The 16,569-nt window shown below is 34.7% G+C and overlaps 2 protein-coding genes across 3 annotated transcripts; both read right to left on the bottom strand.

Moving 5' to 3' along the window:
* Positions 1-3,602: 3,602 nt before the first annotated feature.
* LOC114400860 (CRM-domain containing factor CFM3, chloroplastic/mitochondrial-like) lies at positions 3,603-7,487 on the bottom strand. The gene is made up of 4 exons (XM_028363511.1): positions 7,288-7,487; positions 6,759-7,041; positions 5,633-6,034; positions 3,603-5,145 (listed from the first exon to the last, which is right to left on the bottom strand). The coding sequence occupies exons 1-4, from the start codon at positions 7,365-7,367 to the stop codon at positions 3,949-3,951; spliced, it is 1,962 nt and encodes a 653-aa protein (XP_028219312.1). The 5' UTR covers positions 7,368-7,487; the 3' UTR covers positions 3,603-3,948.
* A 2,546-nt stretch (positions 7,488-10,033) lies between these two features.
* On the bottom strand, positions 10,034-14,800 carry LOC114399819 (SUPPRESSOR OF GAMMA RESPONSE 1-like). Of its 2 annotated transcripts, none has more exons than XM_028362037.1 (6): positions 14,540-14,800; positions 13,361-13,493; positions 12,631-12,817; positions 11,393-11,874; positions 10,538-10,843; positions 10,034-10,453 (listed from the first exon to the last, which is right to left on the bottom strand). In XM_028362037.1, the coding sequence occupies exons 1-6, from the start codon at positions 14,545-14,547 to the stop codon at positions 10,400-10,402; spliced, it is 1,170 nt and encodes a 389-aa protein (XP_028217838.1). In that variant the 5' UTR covers positions 14,548-14,800; the 3' UTR covers positions 10,034-10,399. The 2 variants fall into 2 exon arrangements, with proteins under 2 accessions (XP_028217838.1, XP_028217839.1); XM_028362038.1 differs by having other exon boundaries at positions 14,645-14,799.
* Positions 14,801-16,569: the final 1,769 nt, after the last annotated feature.

The raw sequence follows: 16,569 nt of genomic DNA, 5'->3' as shown, positions 1-16,569 counted from the left end.
GGAGAGGGTTGTGTTAGGCTTTCGACAGCCAACGTAAAACTTTGTCGAATCTCTATGACATTGATTAATTACGTAATAATGTGAATGCTAGGTCGTTGCCCGGAAGCAACGCCCTGTATGGTTCGAGTACAGTGTCAAAAGAGCAAGGGCCGCTGCATCGCCGCCCGGATGTAGTGAAAAGTAAGCAAGGGTTCCCACATTTTCGTGAACGGGTGTGGGTAAAGAAGCTAGTTCATGACAGGAGGATTCGCTTTGGTACATGGAATATAGGCACACTTACTGGAAAATCTATGGAAATAGTGGATGTTATGGTGAGGAGGAAGATCAATTTTATGTGCCTACAAGAAACTAAGTGGACAGGTGAAAAAGCGAAAGAATTAGACAACTCGGGATTTAAGCTGTGGTATACGGGAAAAATCAGATCAAGAAATGGGGTAGGGATTATTGTGGACAAGGAGTGGAAGAAGGATGTCGTAGATGTAAGAAGAGTAGGAGATCGTATCATAGCCTTAAAATTGGTAGTGGGACAGGACACTTTAATGTTATTAGTGGGTACGCACCTCAGGTTGGGTTAACAGAACACTTTAAGGTAAAATTTTGGGAGGATCTAGAAGGGGTACTTCAGGATATACCCCAAGGAGAGAAAGTTTTCCTAGGAGGAGATCTCAATGGACATGTAGGTAGCGTGGATAGAGGTTTTGAGGGGGTGCATGGGGGTTTTGGCCTAGGGGAGATGAATGGGGAGGGTAAATCCATCTTGGAGTTTTCGGAGGCTTTGGATCTTTCTATAGCCAATACATGGTTTAAGAAAAGAGAGGAACATCTTATCACTTACAAAAGTGGAGGGACATGTTCTCAGATAGATTTCTTCCTTATCAGGAAGTCTGATAGGAAGTATTGCTTGAACTGTAAAGTTATCCCGGGAGAGAGCTTGACTACCCAACATAGAGTTTTGGTTATGGATGTAAGAATTAGAGATAGGGCAAAGAGAAGAAGTCCTATGGTAGCACCAAGGATCAAATGGTGGCACTTGAAGGGTGAGAAACAAGGAATCTTCCAACAAAAGATATGGGAGGGATGGTGTGGACAATCACAAGGAAGTGCAAATGATATGTGGAACAAGACGTCCCAAGAGATTATTAAAGTGGCTAAAGAGATGTTGGGTGAATCTAGAGGTTTTGGACCTAGGGGTAAAGAATCGTGGTGGTGGAATGAAAGTGTTCAGAGCAAAGTTAGAGTAAAAAAGGAGTGTTTCAAGGAGTGGTCTAGGTGTAGAAATTCTGAAATTTGGGATAAGTATAAGATAGCTAGAAATGAAACCAAAAAGGCGGTGAGTGAGGCAAGAGCCCAAGCTTTTGACGGACTATACCAAGCTCAAGGAACCAGGGACGGAGAAAGATCTATATATAGGCTTGCTAAGGGTAGAGAGAGGAAGACTAGAGATTTGGATCACGTAAAGTGTGTTAAGGATGAAGAAGGCAAAGTCTTAGTGCATGAAAAAGATATCAAGGAAAGGTGGAAGGTGTATTTCCACAACTTATTTAATGATGGATATGGATATGACTCTAGCAGTCTAGACACAAGAGAAGAAGACCGGAACTATAAGTATTATCGTCGGATTCAGAAACAGGAAGTAAAAGAAGCGTTGAAAAGAATGAGTAACGGTAAGGCGGTGGGGCCAGACAACATACCTATTGAAGTGTGAAAAACTCTTGGAGATAGAGGTCTTGAGTGGCTCACCAAACTCTTTAATAAAATTATGAGGTCAAAACGCATGCCGGAGGAATGGAGGAGAAGCACGTTAGTGCCAATCTATAAGAACAAGGGGGATATACAAAATTGTGCAAATTATAGGGGAATCAAGCTCATGAGTCATACCATGAAATTATGAGAAAGAGTGATCGAACGGAGATTAAGAAATGAGACTCAAGTTACTGAGAATCAATTTGGTTTCATGCCGGGAAGGTCGACCATGGAAGCGATTTATTTATTACGGCGGGTGATGGAGCAATATCGCATGGACCAACAAGACTTGCACTTGATTTTTATTGACTTGGAGAAAGCGTATGATAGAGTGCCTAGAGAGATTTTGTGGAAAGCTCTAGAGAAGAAAGGGGTTAGGGTTGCATATATTCGAGCTATCCAAGATATGTATGATAGGGTATCGACTAGTGTTAGGACACAGGGTGGAGAGTCAGACGATTTTCCCATCACAATTGGTTTGCATCAAGGGTCAACCCTTAGCCCCTACCTTTTTACCTTAATTCTGGATGTCCTCACGGAACAAATCCAAGAGATAGCGCCGAGATGCATGCTTTTTGCAGATGACATAGTCCTCCTTGGAGAGTCGAGGGAGGAGCTGAATGAGAGGTTGGAAACTTGGAGACGAGCTCTAGAAACACATGGCTTTCGCCTAAGCAGAAGCAAATCGGAGTATATGAAATGTAAGTTCAACAAAAGTAGGAGGGTATCTAACTCAGAGGTGAAAATAGGAGACCATATTATCCCTCAAGTCACACGGTTTAAATATCTTGGGTCTGTAATACAGGATGATGGAGAAATTGAAGGGGATGTGAATCATCGCATTCAAGCACGATGGATGAAATGGAGAAAAGCATCGGGGGTGTTATGTGATGCAAAGGTACCGATTAAGCTAAAGGGAAAGTTTTATCGGACTCCGGTAAGACCGACGATTTTGTACGGAACAGAATGTTGGGCGGTCAAGAGCCAACATGAGACTAAAGTAGGTGTAGCGGAGATGAGGATGTTGCGGTGGATGTGTGGTAAGACTCGACAGGATAAAATTAGAAACGGAGCTATTAGAGAGAGGGTTGGAGTAGCGCCTATTGTAGAGAAGATGGTGGAAAATAGACTTAGGTGGTTTGGGCATGTAGAGAGAAGACCGGTAGACTCTGTAGTGAGGAGAGTAGACCAGATGGAGAGAAGACAAACAATTCGAGGCCGAGAAAGACCCAAAAAGACTATAAGAGAGGTTATCAAGAAGGATCTCGAACTTAATGATTTGGATAGAAATATGGTACTTGATAGAACGTTATGACGGAAGTTGATCCATGTAACCGACCTCACCTAGTGGAATAAGGCGTTGTTGTTGTTGTTGAATGTTTAAAACTTTTGAATTTCATAATATAATATAAGCACTCTTATATAAAATCTGCAGCACATTATTATTGCATTGCATGGGTGTGATAAGGACATTTAACACTGTCTTTATTAGGAGCATGCTTGAGGTTGAAAAAATGGCCAAAAAAGCATCATTCACTGCTATTTCATTTAATGCCTCCATCTTCCACCGTCTCACTCTCAGAACCGCCCAAGCAAGGGACCTTGTGATGTGATTCATCAACAAATTATTCTTTTACTATATCTCATTTGGATAATCTTTGCTCCAAATCCATATATAAAAAGAAAAAAATATTAAACTTTTCTCGTGAGTTAAAATTAATTTATTTACTTAATTTTTATAAAAGTGTTATCATTTAATTTTTCCAAAAATTAAAATATACAAATTGATTTTAAGTTAAAATATATTATTAATATTATTATAATTATAGATAGATGACATATATTGTTATGTACCTTTCAAATAATAAAACCACATCTCTTTGAATTCCAATTGTTTAATTCAATGCCTAGACTACAAAAAGTGCCACAAACAAATTTCTTTTGCAGATATTCAAAGTCTGGTGGTTCAAACTCTCCCTGAGAACATGCCACATACATAAGATGACGAGTGCTCAAGTAGGCTAGTAATTACTTTTGCATTTGTGCAGATAACATGAGACAGTGTTGTTAGAGAGGAAGCACCGTGTGAGAACTGAATAAACAGGCTGTATGTTGGGCTTCATTTCATGTTTTTGTTTGGACCAATATTATTTGTTTCAAGTCTTCAAAAATACCACAATGCAATGTGGTCTTGCATTTACTGGGCTAGTCACTGTCCCAAGCCTCATCTGCCTCTTTTAGTGTTCTCCTCTGACTCTTAGGGATATCACTTTTGATCACATTATTACTATTTTGATTTGTAGGGTAGTCCCCAGTCTCCTCAGCAGCATCTGAAGGCCACAGCCAGTTTTCTGAACAGCTAAATTCATCTATGGATTCAGAATCAATTTTATTAACTCCATGCTTCTTTCCTCTCACACTCTTTGGTGCATCAAAACTATCATGATATTGAGCAGAACCACCAACCTTACCCTCATGATCCCTCGCACCACTCTTCTTGTTGCTCGTTGTTTGATGTGCATACTCATCGTCACTGCTACTACTCTTGTAGCTATCACTTAACTTTCTCAAATATCCTGAGTCGTTATTCTCTTGCTCCTCATCCTCAGACTCCCACATTGCATTTTCAACATCACTAAGCATGCCTTCTGATTCAGAATCTTCTACAGTCATATTCCCCCTAAATTTAGCTCCAGCATGTCTACTTGAACTTTCGTTATCTCTGGCCCGACCAATACCAGGATTATTCTGCTTCTCTCTTTTCCTCCTACTTTCCTTGAACCTACGTCTAGTTCCATCAGATCCTTCAGAATTGCTGTCAAGATCACTAGCATCTGCACTATTATTGAAATGCCACTCCTCCTCCTCATCATCATCGTCATTGTCAGAATGAGTGTTCTCTTCATCATCACTATCGACAGCATGGCGCTTAGGATGTGTAGTCTGCCAAACCCTTGAGCCTCTAGCCTCAACATCACGGTCATCATTTGTAGAAGCATCTGATCTTCTGTATCTTCCACCAAATTCTTCTTTGTTCCAGTATCTAATTCTTCCAAACTCTTCTTTTTCTTTTGCCTCTTCAGCTTCATATTCTTTATCTGCTGCATCCTCTATCTCAGCAATGAACCGATCTAGCTCTTCCTGATCACTATCAGCTATAGGCTCTGACTCTTCAAAACCTTCAGCAGGTTCTGTTATTGACTGCTTGCCTTCACGGAAGACATAAGGGCTTCCTTCTTTCTGGTCTATGGCATTGAAGAATGTGGAAGCAACTCTCTGGATGCTGGCCATGGCAGCTGGATCCTCGGGATTTACTCCCATCCGTCGAAGCTGCTGTTCTATTTTCTTTATGTTTAGCTTCTGAGACTCAAGAGCTTGCTCAAATCTGGCCTTGAAAAGAGCCTGTATACAATGACAGCAACAAATACATTACCTCCTCCAACATCAAGTTCTTTATATAGTAGGTACATTACTAGTGACGAAAATGATGAATTTTCAAAGAAAAATAAAAGAGGCAACAAATTTGAGCAGTCAAGACTAACAATAGCTATACTTTCATATAAGTTGTCATGTATGCATAATCAATAAAACAAAAGCATTTCACTTTGGTTAGTCATTAACAAACAGTCTTCAACTTTCTTCCCTTGCATTCTTTTAGAGAGTGGAGTTTTTTGTATGTGAGGGTGTAATTTTACCAATACAGCTATGATAAACAGGCAAGTGTCATTATTTTTACATGATAATGAACAATATTGGCACGTAAACATCACAGCTCATGATTCTGAAGTTAAGCCTTAGGCACCCTAATCATTACATGCAAAGCATCACCTCTGTTTAGATACCCAGAAAGTGGCACAGTCAAATAAGGAATATAGCAATGCAAGCCTACCTTCCTCTTTGTAAGGGTGTTAATAGGTATCAAATTTTTGGGTTGGCGATAATTTCTGCCGCGGAACATAATGATTGTTTTCACATTATGAACATTTATCACAATTCCACCACTCAATCTTGCAAGCATTGAAGCCATTTCTTTTATTTTTTCCTTGGGGAAGTTGTCACAACAAACTTGCACAGTCTCATGAAACTTCCAATGGAGATGCATATTTTGTACAACTCCTCCAAAGACACCACGAACACCAACTGGGACATAGTTCTTATTCCTGAATCCAATTTTTTTATACGCCTGTAGCTGTTCAGGTGTTAAGAGCTCTGGGTCATGCCGAGGATGAGGCAGCTCCGGTAGCTCATACTTCTTGAGTTTCTGTAGAAGCAATGCCACTTTCTTCTTGGCCTGAAAAATTTGAAGGTAGGGAAATAAGATTTAGTCAAATGTTCATATAACAAGCACTACAACAACACCAAGTAAAAATTATATCAGCCATCAATGTGCTATCTGTTATCATAATTTGAAATTTTCCATTTTATGATTATCAGTATGTGCTAATAACTAAACAATCAAAGCCAGAGAATTAACCAAAATGAAACAAATTAAAGCTAATAGGAAATATTCAATGTCTTCAATGAAGAAACAAGAAGAATCTTAAGAATTACTCTCTCTCAACATAAAGATAGTCCTCATCTATTATCAACAAACAAATTCTTACTTCCTTGAGGTATCTCAGGTTCCATAATGTTCAATCAATCAACTGAATTTCATTACAAATATGTTAATAAGCTGTAATCATGAAAACTCTTTAGCTTGCCCCATTTTACTGAGAAACCTAGCTTCAGGCATCTCATGTTATAAGCCAATTCTGTTTACCACTTTCACATAGAAGTAATGTACATGGATAATTTTCTTTAAAAAAAACATGCATTTTAGTATAGTCTAAAACATTTGGAACTAGAATGACTGATTGATGAAGATGTCTATACACAGACTTACAAACCATATCATAAATTTGAACACACATCTCAGACACTTATCACACCACAAAAAAACAGTTGAACTGAAAACACGGCTCACAAATTGAGCTCCAAAAAACAATTAATGGAAGGACAGTTGGAGAACACACTCTCTTGAGATTGTAAATGAGCCTCTCCTCCTCAGTCATGAGTTTCTTCTTCAACTTTTTCGCTCTCCGAATCTCCCTTAAAGTCTTACCAGACTCTTTCTGCATTCGCCTTTCCACCTTGCTGCGCATACTCCTACCTTTGGAAGTTGACATTGCCCGGGACAACGGTCCATTCAAAAGATTCAACTGCTTAACATAACAATACAAACCAACTCTGTGGTATTCCTCTTCAACTTTAATGGTGTTGCTGCACTCGGGCGTGTGACCTAAAGGTACAACATTTCTGAACAAAAATAAATCACAATCAACCCCTTTTCCTTAAAACACTCACACAACACACACAGAGCGATTGCAGATAAAATTGCATCAGTATACCAAGATAAATTAGAAAACAATGAAATTGTTTCAGTGATTAATCAAAATAAATAAAATTCACAGTGATTGTTGGTGAGTGAAGTAAAGATGTGAACTTTGAGGTGAAAGAGTAAAAGGGGTTTAAGCAGAGAGATAGAGAGGGAAAAAGAGGTACTTGTAGAGATTGGATTGAAGTTGAAGCATAGAAGAGAGGGGCTTGAAGCAATGTCTTTGAAGATTTCTGGCACCAAACATTGTTGTGTTGCTTTTTCTTTGGTCACCAATCAGCCACAAGTAGCGTTTCTCGTTTCGGGGTTTGGCATGGGCAAGGCCGAAGAATAACAGGGTTTTGGACTTTGGAGACTCGGATTTTGTCCCCCCAAACGCACCCTTAGCGTGGGTGGGTTTTGGATTAATTGAAAATAATAATAATTTAATAATCAATTATTATTATAATTTGAGAAGTTTTATATTTAGATATATTCAATTAATTTTGAAATACATTATTTATGTACCTTATCTCGTGGGAGAACATCTAGGTTTGTAAAATATACTCTTAGAAAAAGATAAAAATCTTTAAGGATAATTAAGTTTTAAACTGATCAAAATTTGTGGGAATCTCTTAAAGTCCAATGAGGGTGGTAAAGGTCTAAATTATGGTAGTTAAACAAAAATCAATTTTTATAGTGAAATTCAACAAAATATGAAAATTTATATTTCAAAAAATAATACTTTAGAAATAAAATGAAAAAATTAATTAATTACAAAATATTAGCGGCTAAATTTTAAGAGAAATTGTTCTGTTTATTTGTAAATCGTATGGGTGTTGGAATAGTTGAATTAATTTTGGGTCAATATATTATTAAGGTAAAGTATTCACCAACTTAATATCTATAATCAGTCTCCTTTTTAATTATAATTTTTTTTATCCAAAATGCTCAAATTCAAGATTTTATCTGAATTATTTGAGCCCACTCAAACCAATAATATATTAATCATCACACATTAATTTGATCTTAAATATTATTGAAAAAATAATTTAGTTTCTAAATTTTGTATTATTAGTAAATTTAATCTATAAAATTATTAAATTGGTCAGTTTAGCCCTTAAATTTAACAATCATGAGTTAATTTGCTTCTTAAAAATAATAATCATTCTCTGTACTAAAAAAATTAACTAATTATTCTAAAGGATTAAAATAATTGGTAGTTGTTTTTTTATAGGAATAATTAGTATTGTTAAAGTTAAGGACTAAATTATTTGCTGTTATGTTAAGATCAATTGTTTAATAATTATTAAAGTCAAGCATTGTATTTATTTTTTCTCCACTATTAAGAATCAAATTAATTGATGGAGATAATTTAAGGAAAAATTAATGTTTTACTCTTTTTTTTCAATTTTTTTAAAAATATTTTTTTTCTCATTATTTTCAGTGAAATAAATGAAATTAAGAGAACAATAGTGATCAACTGACACATGAATTGTTTTCTTTGCATGGATATACGCATAGATCAACGGGTATATGATGTCTTGAGTTTGAGTCCTAGATATATAGATACGTTAAATACTTGGAGTGAGAATTTGTCATATATACTAATCTCATAATAGAATAAGATTGATTCCATTGAAGTATACATGTAGTCTTCCAATGCCAAGATTAATTGTTGCAAATGTTGAAAAGTAGTCTTTTACTTATTAAAATGTGCTTCAATTATATCATCTCAACCACTTTCTAATGCATGTTTGGAAACACTTCCTGAGTGGACCAAATAGTACGTTTTTCACGTTAAATCTATGCAATTGGTGGGAAAAGCTAGTGATATTAGTTTCTCAAGTGCAAGCAAACAAACGGATCATAATGGGTTTGAAAATGCATTTAACATGCCTACAACTTACACCTGAATTGTTTGAAATTAAACATGTAGAATCAGGAATAGGGGTGTTCTTGGGCCTGGTTTGGGTGATTTTGAACAAATTTAAGATTTAATCCAATTAAATTTGATTGATTTAGTTCAGTTTGATTTTCAATTTTTTTTTTTGAAACTCAATCCATTCATAAATGGTTTGTTTTGGTTCGGGTCAACGGATTACTTGAGTTACCCACTTAAATTTGATTTTTTTTCTTAAAATACTATTTTATATCATGATTCATTCAAATATTCAATAGAATTAACACAATATTATCAAATGTTTGAAAATAATAAAATTGATTCATTTAATACCATCAACATAATATTCTAAAATAGACTAATACAAATTAAAACAAAATATTGTTCAACAAAATTTACTATAATCGTTTGAATCACAACTATTTCTTACAAACTAATTTCTTGCAATAAGCTTTGTTACAACTAGATTAGTTGTAATCAGATTTACTGAAACAAATGAACAAAATATGATTCATTAATATTATAAGCATGATAGAAAAAATAAATATGAAAAAAAAAAGAGTGAAACAAACAACGATGTACCTGAAAGTAGCATCTTAAGAAGTTCCAATATTTTAGTTCAAACACTCCACACTTGGAGTCTGTCTCAATATTAACAGTATTTAAAGTCAAATCAAACAATTCTAAAAATTTTGATCGTTTGGTTTTGGTCGGATCTATAAATCTAAACCCGTGATCCAATCCATACATGAACGATTTTAATCGGTTCAGTTCGGTTTTGACTCAAATACATAAATGACTTAACTCAAACTATTCATATGAGTTTAGATCAACTCAGATGATCCGTACTAGTAAACACCTCTAACCAGGAAGACCCTTTTCTCATTGCAACTAATGTGTAGTAAATTAGCCATATCGGAGTGACTCGAGGTTGTGAAATTTTAGCTTTAAAGCTGGTTATAGATAAAGAGACAAATCAATTCAATTCCATAGTTCTAATAATAATTACATGCATGCTTGCAGAGAAGAGCAACGTTTGAACAACTTTAAATAAAAATAATTCTTACATACAACCAATTGACTTGAAAAACAAATTATTCAATTGTTTGTATGTTAGTAAACTGTTCGATTTCCACTCCACTCTCACAAATACTGCTCACATAAAAGAGTGCACAGGTTCCAGATTCACCTTAATAGTTTATGACAACATATACATACAAGTTATAATAATCCAGAAACCTGACACAGCCATAAAGTTTGTGCTTGTAAGCACCACATGATTACAACCTGATCGAGCTTTATACTATCTTCGCATGTAGGAATAAACAAAATTATTGCAACACTTAGGGATTAAGCATCAGTACCAACTAGAAGTTGCTATAAAGCAAACAAGCACCTTATGGTGTGTCAATCCACTGAAGGGTGCTGTCTTGAGAACCAAATTGTAAATTCTGCATGCAAAATGAGAAACACAGAGCAATGAGAGGGTGTTAACAAACTATTGGAAAACTCAAGAAGAGTAAATTGATGCTTACAGAAAGATCAAAGTCTGGAGGAGTATCCAATTCCAGTGTGTCCAGGACAGAAACTCCATGAGATCCATAATCATTATTGTTTCCAGGTGCAACCAACTTGTTCGCCTTTGCATCGCCATTAAAAGTGGAGGTCAATCCAGAATGATTTAGGAGAGCAGATGATTGTAACATCTCCTTGCATAATAATATGTCTTCCAAGCCATCGAAGTCACAGTCAGCTTGTGATTCACCAGCCAACCATGCAGGGTCCTCATCTTGAACATTAGATGGTGGTGCATGTGATTCTCCAGGTATAGGCCTGGCATCCTAATGCAATAAGCAAAATTTCATAAGTGAAGCAAATACTGTAGCTGTTTGGAAAATTAGTGAAAAATGTCAGTTGACTTTGCCTCTTTTCTCTTGAGAGAAAATTAACACAAGTTCACTAGTTTTTCAAGATGTGTCCATCAAATGTGGTGCACAAGTAGAATTTTTTTATATGCTTGTTTTTTGTAGAATTTAGTATTTGATAGCCTTGTTTGGATAAGTTTTTCAATAACTAATCATGGAGAAGAAAATACAAAGCTAAAGTAAATTATATTTTTTTCGTAAGTTAAAATCTTATGCACTTCAATTTATACAAATTTTCTCTTTCATCTAACTTTTGGAAAACCCATGTTACATAAGTTGATTTTAACTTTTGGAAGAAATTTGATTTATTTTTTGCTTTTTTATTTTCTTCTTCCGTACGTGTTTATTGATAAGTTTATCCAAATATGGTCCTATCTTTTTTTCATTTAGATTACATACAAGGTGATGAGCCTCAGTTAAAATAGTTATCATAGACAGCTTTGTGCATAAAAAATAACTACACACCTGGATGAATGGCAGAAGTTCATTTTCATCAAAATTGTCATCACATTTGGCTGTACAAGGTCGAGTAGGGGGATTTGGTTTTGGGGTTCTTGGACCTGCTTGTGCTGCTACGTTAGAATCTTCAACCATTGTATTCTCCTCATTCTTCTCATTCTGCTTATGCTGTTGATAAAATATTTTTGAAACCACATATTCACCATCCTTCTCAACTTCACTCCCTAGATGGTACTGATGCATCACCCAATTGGTTTTATATGGCTTGGTCCCTTTCTTAGATCTTATATAAAGAACCATGATCTTCTTAAAACCCTTATGCACTCCATCTTCTGTCACAGCTTTGGTCCTACCAGTCTTGTGCCAGCGTACATGCTCCTCAGTCAAACCATCTTGATGATGAATCTTTCGACGCTTCCTTCGTCCAGTAGCATATGCATTAGCTGTTTTGTGAAAGAAATGGACACTACTCCCATCCGTCTTAGCACCTAAAGCAAAACGAGTATAATTTTATCAGAGAATATGCTCCAGAAAATCACATTTAACATTTGGTCAGAGTCAGAACCAATGAATATATGTAAAGTGAATTAGAAGATAATCATTACTGGCCTGGAACCACTAAATTTGCTAAGTTTGACAATCATAAAATCCAAGCTTCCCCTGATCCCTATCCTAAAGAGAAACAAGGGAAACATCATGATCGGATATCTTTTCTTTTTATTTGTTCCATCATGATCTGATATCTAGAGATTCTAGATATGGAAATCAATTAAATTTTTCTAAGCCTTTGTTACTTTTAGTTTAAAAGGGAAGTAATAGGCCTCCTAAGCCCAGGAATATTTGTTAGATGCTGATTGAGATTTAATTAAACCTATACTTGATGATTGAATGTGCTTGAATCAAATTTTTTGTTACCTTTTTATTTTCCTTTTTATCTTAGTCAGGTATCAATTAGCAACACATTCGGCTAAGGTGCAGAAGGCGCACTGATTTTACATTGTTATTATCTTATATGGATTTTGTTCACATGAACTTCACAACCTACTCCACAGGGGACCATTGTCTGTTATTCAATTCCATAGGTAAGGAAGTGTTTGAGCAGCATCCTTAAGATGCTTGGCACATGAACTTCACCTTACTGGTCCATTACTCTTTGGCCGATCAAAAACAAAATCCATTACACAACGATTTGTGGAATAAATGATAAATGTTCACGTATTTGAAAAGGTCAGAAGAACCCTCACCTGGAAGATTTTGTGGATGAGTGTAGCAAATACCTTGCTCTCCTTCTAGAGTTGGGATGAACTGATGAATAAACATGTGTGGCTCTCTGTTTCCAATACAGCACTTTGCTGCTAAATGCTCTAAAAGCTCAACATCAGAAGGATCAAACTTTACACCAACAGGAAAGCCAGGCCACTCATGAGAAACCTGCACAGACAAACAAATATTCTTAATGAAACATATGCAATAAGTTAAACCTTGTATTTGTCTCCCCTAAAGTGAGTTAACTCACTTTAAAGAATAAAGTAAATAATATCAGTCATTGATAAGAAGAGCAATTGTCAATATATGTATACATGCATAAAAATAATGAGTGTATTGAAATATCAATCATTGATGAGCAATTTTCTCAATAACGACTGAGATTACTTAGTTTATTGTCACACACTTTACTCGCCACCACATGCATAACGAATCATGAATGCGGAACTGATTCAAGAATTTAATCCTTCTATGAAGGTGAGGTTTGCAAACTTTAAAGACTTGAACTGATTTAATAGGCCAAAAAAAAAAAAAAGATTTAGGTTAAAGGAAATTGAGCATGTACAAACTCCAGGGTAAAATCAAGAACTCTACTATAAGAGTATAGTTTACTACTTATAGGCTTATAGTGTTTTCTCTATTTTAGTGTACGTGTGAATTTGAAGACCAATATTTGAACTGAGACTGAATATATTGAATCTAACATACATTACTGTTATCAATATGATAATGACATTTCGGGCATTCGCTGTATGTTCCACAGTCCTTCATTTGATCATCTGTTGACAGAGTAGTATCTTTCACTTTCTTTGCAAATCCTCTAATGTCAATAAGCCAGCTCCTGCAAAACAAAGTCATCAGTCCTTCAAAACACACGTCGTTTACCAGAAGAACTTCCTATTATATATGTGTTAGTTATGAGAAAATAAACTGAAGTCATTAGTTATGAAACTAGTATTTACAAGATGGCATTATAAGTGAAAATTCCATGTCTTCTGATGATATTCAGGATGTTTCATAACATCAATGATATAAAGACAAACAAAGACGGAGACAAAAGAAGAAAAGCATGAAGAAAGCATCAAAGAAATTTTGGGGACACAAAATCCATGTACTGTTCTAGACGCGGAAAATACAGCAAACTTTCTCTTCATCCTCTTTTCTTTCAATTTCTGTTTTTCTTATTTCTTCCTTTCCTATTTCTTTTGCCGGCCAAACAAAAAGTGGAATCTCGGTGATAGCAGGAATTCATTCTCCAGACTATGAAATGAAATAGATAAATGAACATTACAACAACTTTTTTCCCAACAAATGTGGCAAGATTCGCTTAATAATATAGTATCCTACTAATTCACATGATCGCATCTATAAGAAAAATGATTGTATTTCGATCATCCAGAAAGCTACAAATCATTATTTGGCACTCCACAAATGTTGTTTCACTCCCAGAGTGCAGTGTCAGTAGACGAAAGGAGATGCTAGTATTTCCAAGTTAAGTAGAACACACTAAACTCCAAATGAGAATGTCAATTATACCCGCTAACTAACTATATGTCTCTCTCCATAAATAGAAGGAAAAAAAAATCCAAACATGGCGTCCATCCATGATACACCAACACCAACAAAAGCCAAAACTCAACCATGTGAATGTGCACCGTACTTATTTTACTAAAATAAGCCACTAACGAGCAAGGGAACATTTCTCTGACACAAGTATCCGAAACAAAACCACCCAGAAAAGGAAAAAAAGTGTTTTTTCTTTCTTTCTCCCAATCAACTCAACTCAACAAAGGGGGTCTGAAGACATAACCGAAAATGGCAAAATGGGGTGGCTCAGAAAAGAAGCAAAAAATGAAACTTGCAATGCAATCTGCTAACTAAGCTCACCTAGCCATAGTGCCAAAGAAGGAGAAGGAGAGAAGAGAAAGACGCGTTAAGTGGGGTGAGTTGTGAGTATTTAAGGTGTAGAGTTAACTTGGACGAGTGAACAACCTAGTAATGTGTTGGTGTGAGAGCGCGAAAGAAAAGAAACTCTTTGAGTCCGAATCTGGAAGCACCCACCCACCATTGACTGAAAACTCTGAACCTTTGCGAAACAGAAGCTGTCTTGTCACCCCGAAAACCGAGCGAAACAGAGACACTGTGGTAAATTACCTTATTACCACCTCCGTGGCTACTTGCTTCCCAAGCCATTACATAAAACCAATCTTGTTAAGATTGCTTCCACTTAATGATGCAATGCTATGACGTAATAAATAAAAGAATTCTAAAGTTGTCATAGGACACTGGTGTGGTGAATACGTGTTGGACCCATGTCCGGTAACGGCAATGTGATTATTTACAATCAATACAGTGGTGCTGTGAATGCATTCTGTGTTGTTTCAAATTAAGAAGGAAATAAATGATGCATACTTTCAAGAGTTTACTTTTCATATCAATCAATTGTTACAAGGTTAATTAATTATAACTCATTGTAAATATCCCTTTTAAAATATTATTATAATATCATAATTTGTGGTTAAATAATATAATTTAGTTTTTTACATTATCAATATATTTAAAACAAATTCTAATTGAGTAAATTTCACTTGTATCTCCTATTTTTTTTTCAAATTATATTCAACATTTTTCTTTTTTTTCATCCTACAAAAAATCATTTAACTCATAACACAATGGGATCCTTCTTTCCTAAATATTGTTTAATAACTTAATAAAAAATAAACACATGCGAGTCAAGTAACTTTTAATGAAAATTTATATCTAAAATATTATTATTCTTCTTTCTCTTAACTCCATAAAAGATATAACATTATTTTCAACCTGAAAATATTTTATACACTCTTTAATTAGTAGTGAACTCAACTTTTTGTTCGACGGGAACTCATCTTGTTGTTACGTGTGTTAACACCTTCTTTCTTCTTTTTCTTTTTTTTTTATGTGTTGCGTCATTTGATTGTTTTTTTTTTGTCTGACGTGTTTCCAGTTATGCCTGTTGATTGAATATGGTCATTTTCTTCACATTTTAGTGTTTTGTTCATGCATTCGTGTTTTTAACTTTTTTCTTTGAAGTATTTATTTTTTATGGTTAGGTGTTTGATATAATATCTCAATTAAGAATTATATCTTCTTCAAATGTTAGCAACAATGAAGTAAGAGTCAAATATTAAAGAAAAAACTATTATTGTCTTAAGAAAGGTTCATTTGCAGAATCAATTGGTGATTTGTTATTAAGTATTTAACAAAGATTTTAGGATAATTTAATTTGCTCACATATTCCGATTGACATTAACAAAAATGAGTAATGTAAAAAAGGAGAAATATCGAGTATAATTTGAAAAAAAAAAACACGGGGTGCGACCATTTGAAAAAATAAAAATAATGTAAAAAAGGGAAGAATATCGAGTATAATCATACATGTATATTAATAGACAGAAATAAAAGTAATTTTAAAAAATATCAAATACAATTTGAAAAAAAATATTAAAAAAGTGCAAATATAATTTCCTCATTCTAATTTAAAGCCAAAATACTGTTAACTGTACTAATTTGTTAACAGATTGCTTGTGGGACCATTTATTTTATGAAAATGTGAAATGTACACGTATGATTGAAAATAAAAGAGAAAGAGAAAAAAATAGAAAATATAAAATAATTATTATTATAAATATTATGATAAGAAAAAAAAGATAAAAAGAAAATTATGATAAATATATGTAATACTATCTCTTCTCACATCTTTAGATATTTTACTTTTTTTATCTCAAAATAATTTATGTTTGTAGTGCAAACATCAAGGGTAAGGTACTCCTTCTGTCGCATTAATAAGTGTCATGCCAAAATAAGTCTTAAAATATGTATTATGTTAATTTTTTAATCTAATATTAATTTTTTAATTATTACTAGTATCATTTAACTCT

This window comes from Glycine soja, chromosome 19, assembly GCF_004193775.1.
Source record: "Glycine soja cultivar W05 chromosome 19, ASM419377v2, whole genome shotgun sequence".
In the NCBI taxonomy this organism is placed as follows: domain Eukaryota; kingdom Viridiplantae; phylum Streptophyta; class Magnoliopsida; order Fabales; family Fabaceae; genus Glycine; species Glycine soja.
This window is presented reverse-complemented; position numbering and strand designations above follow the sequence as displayed.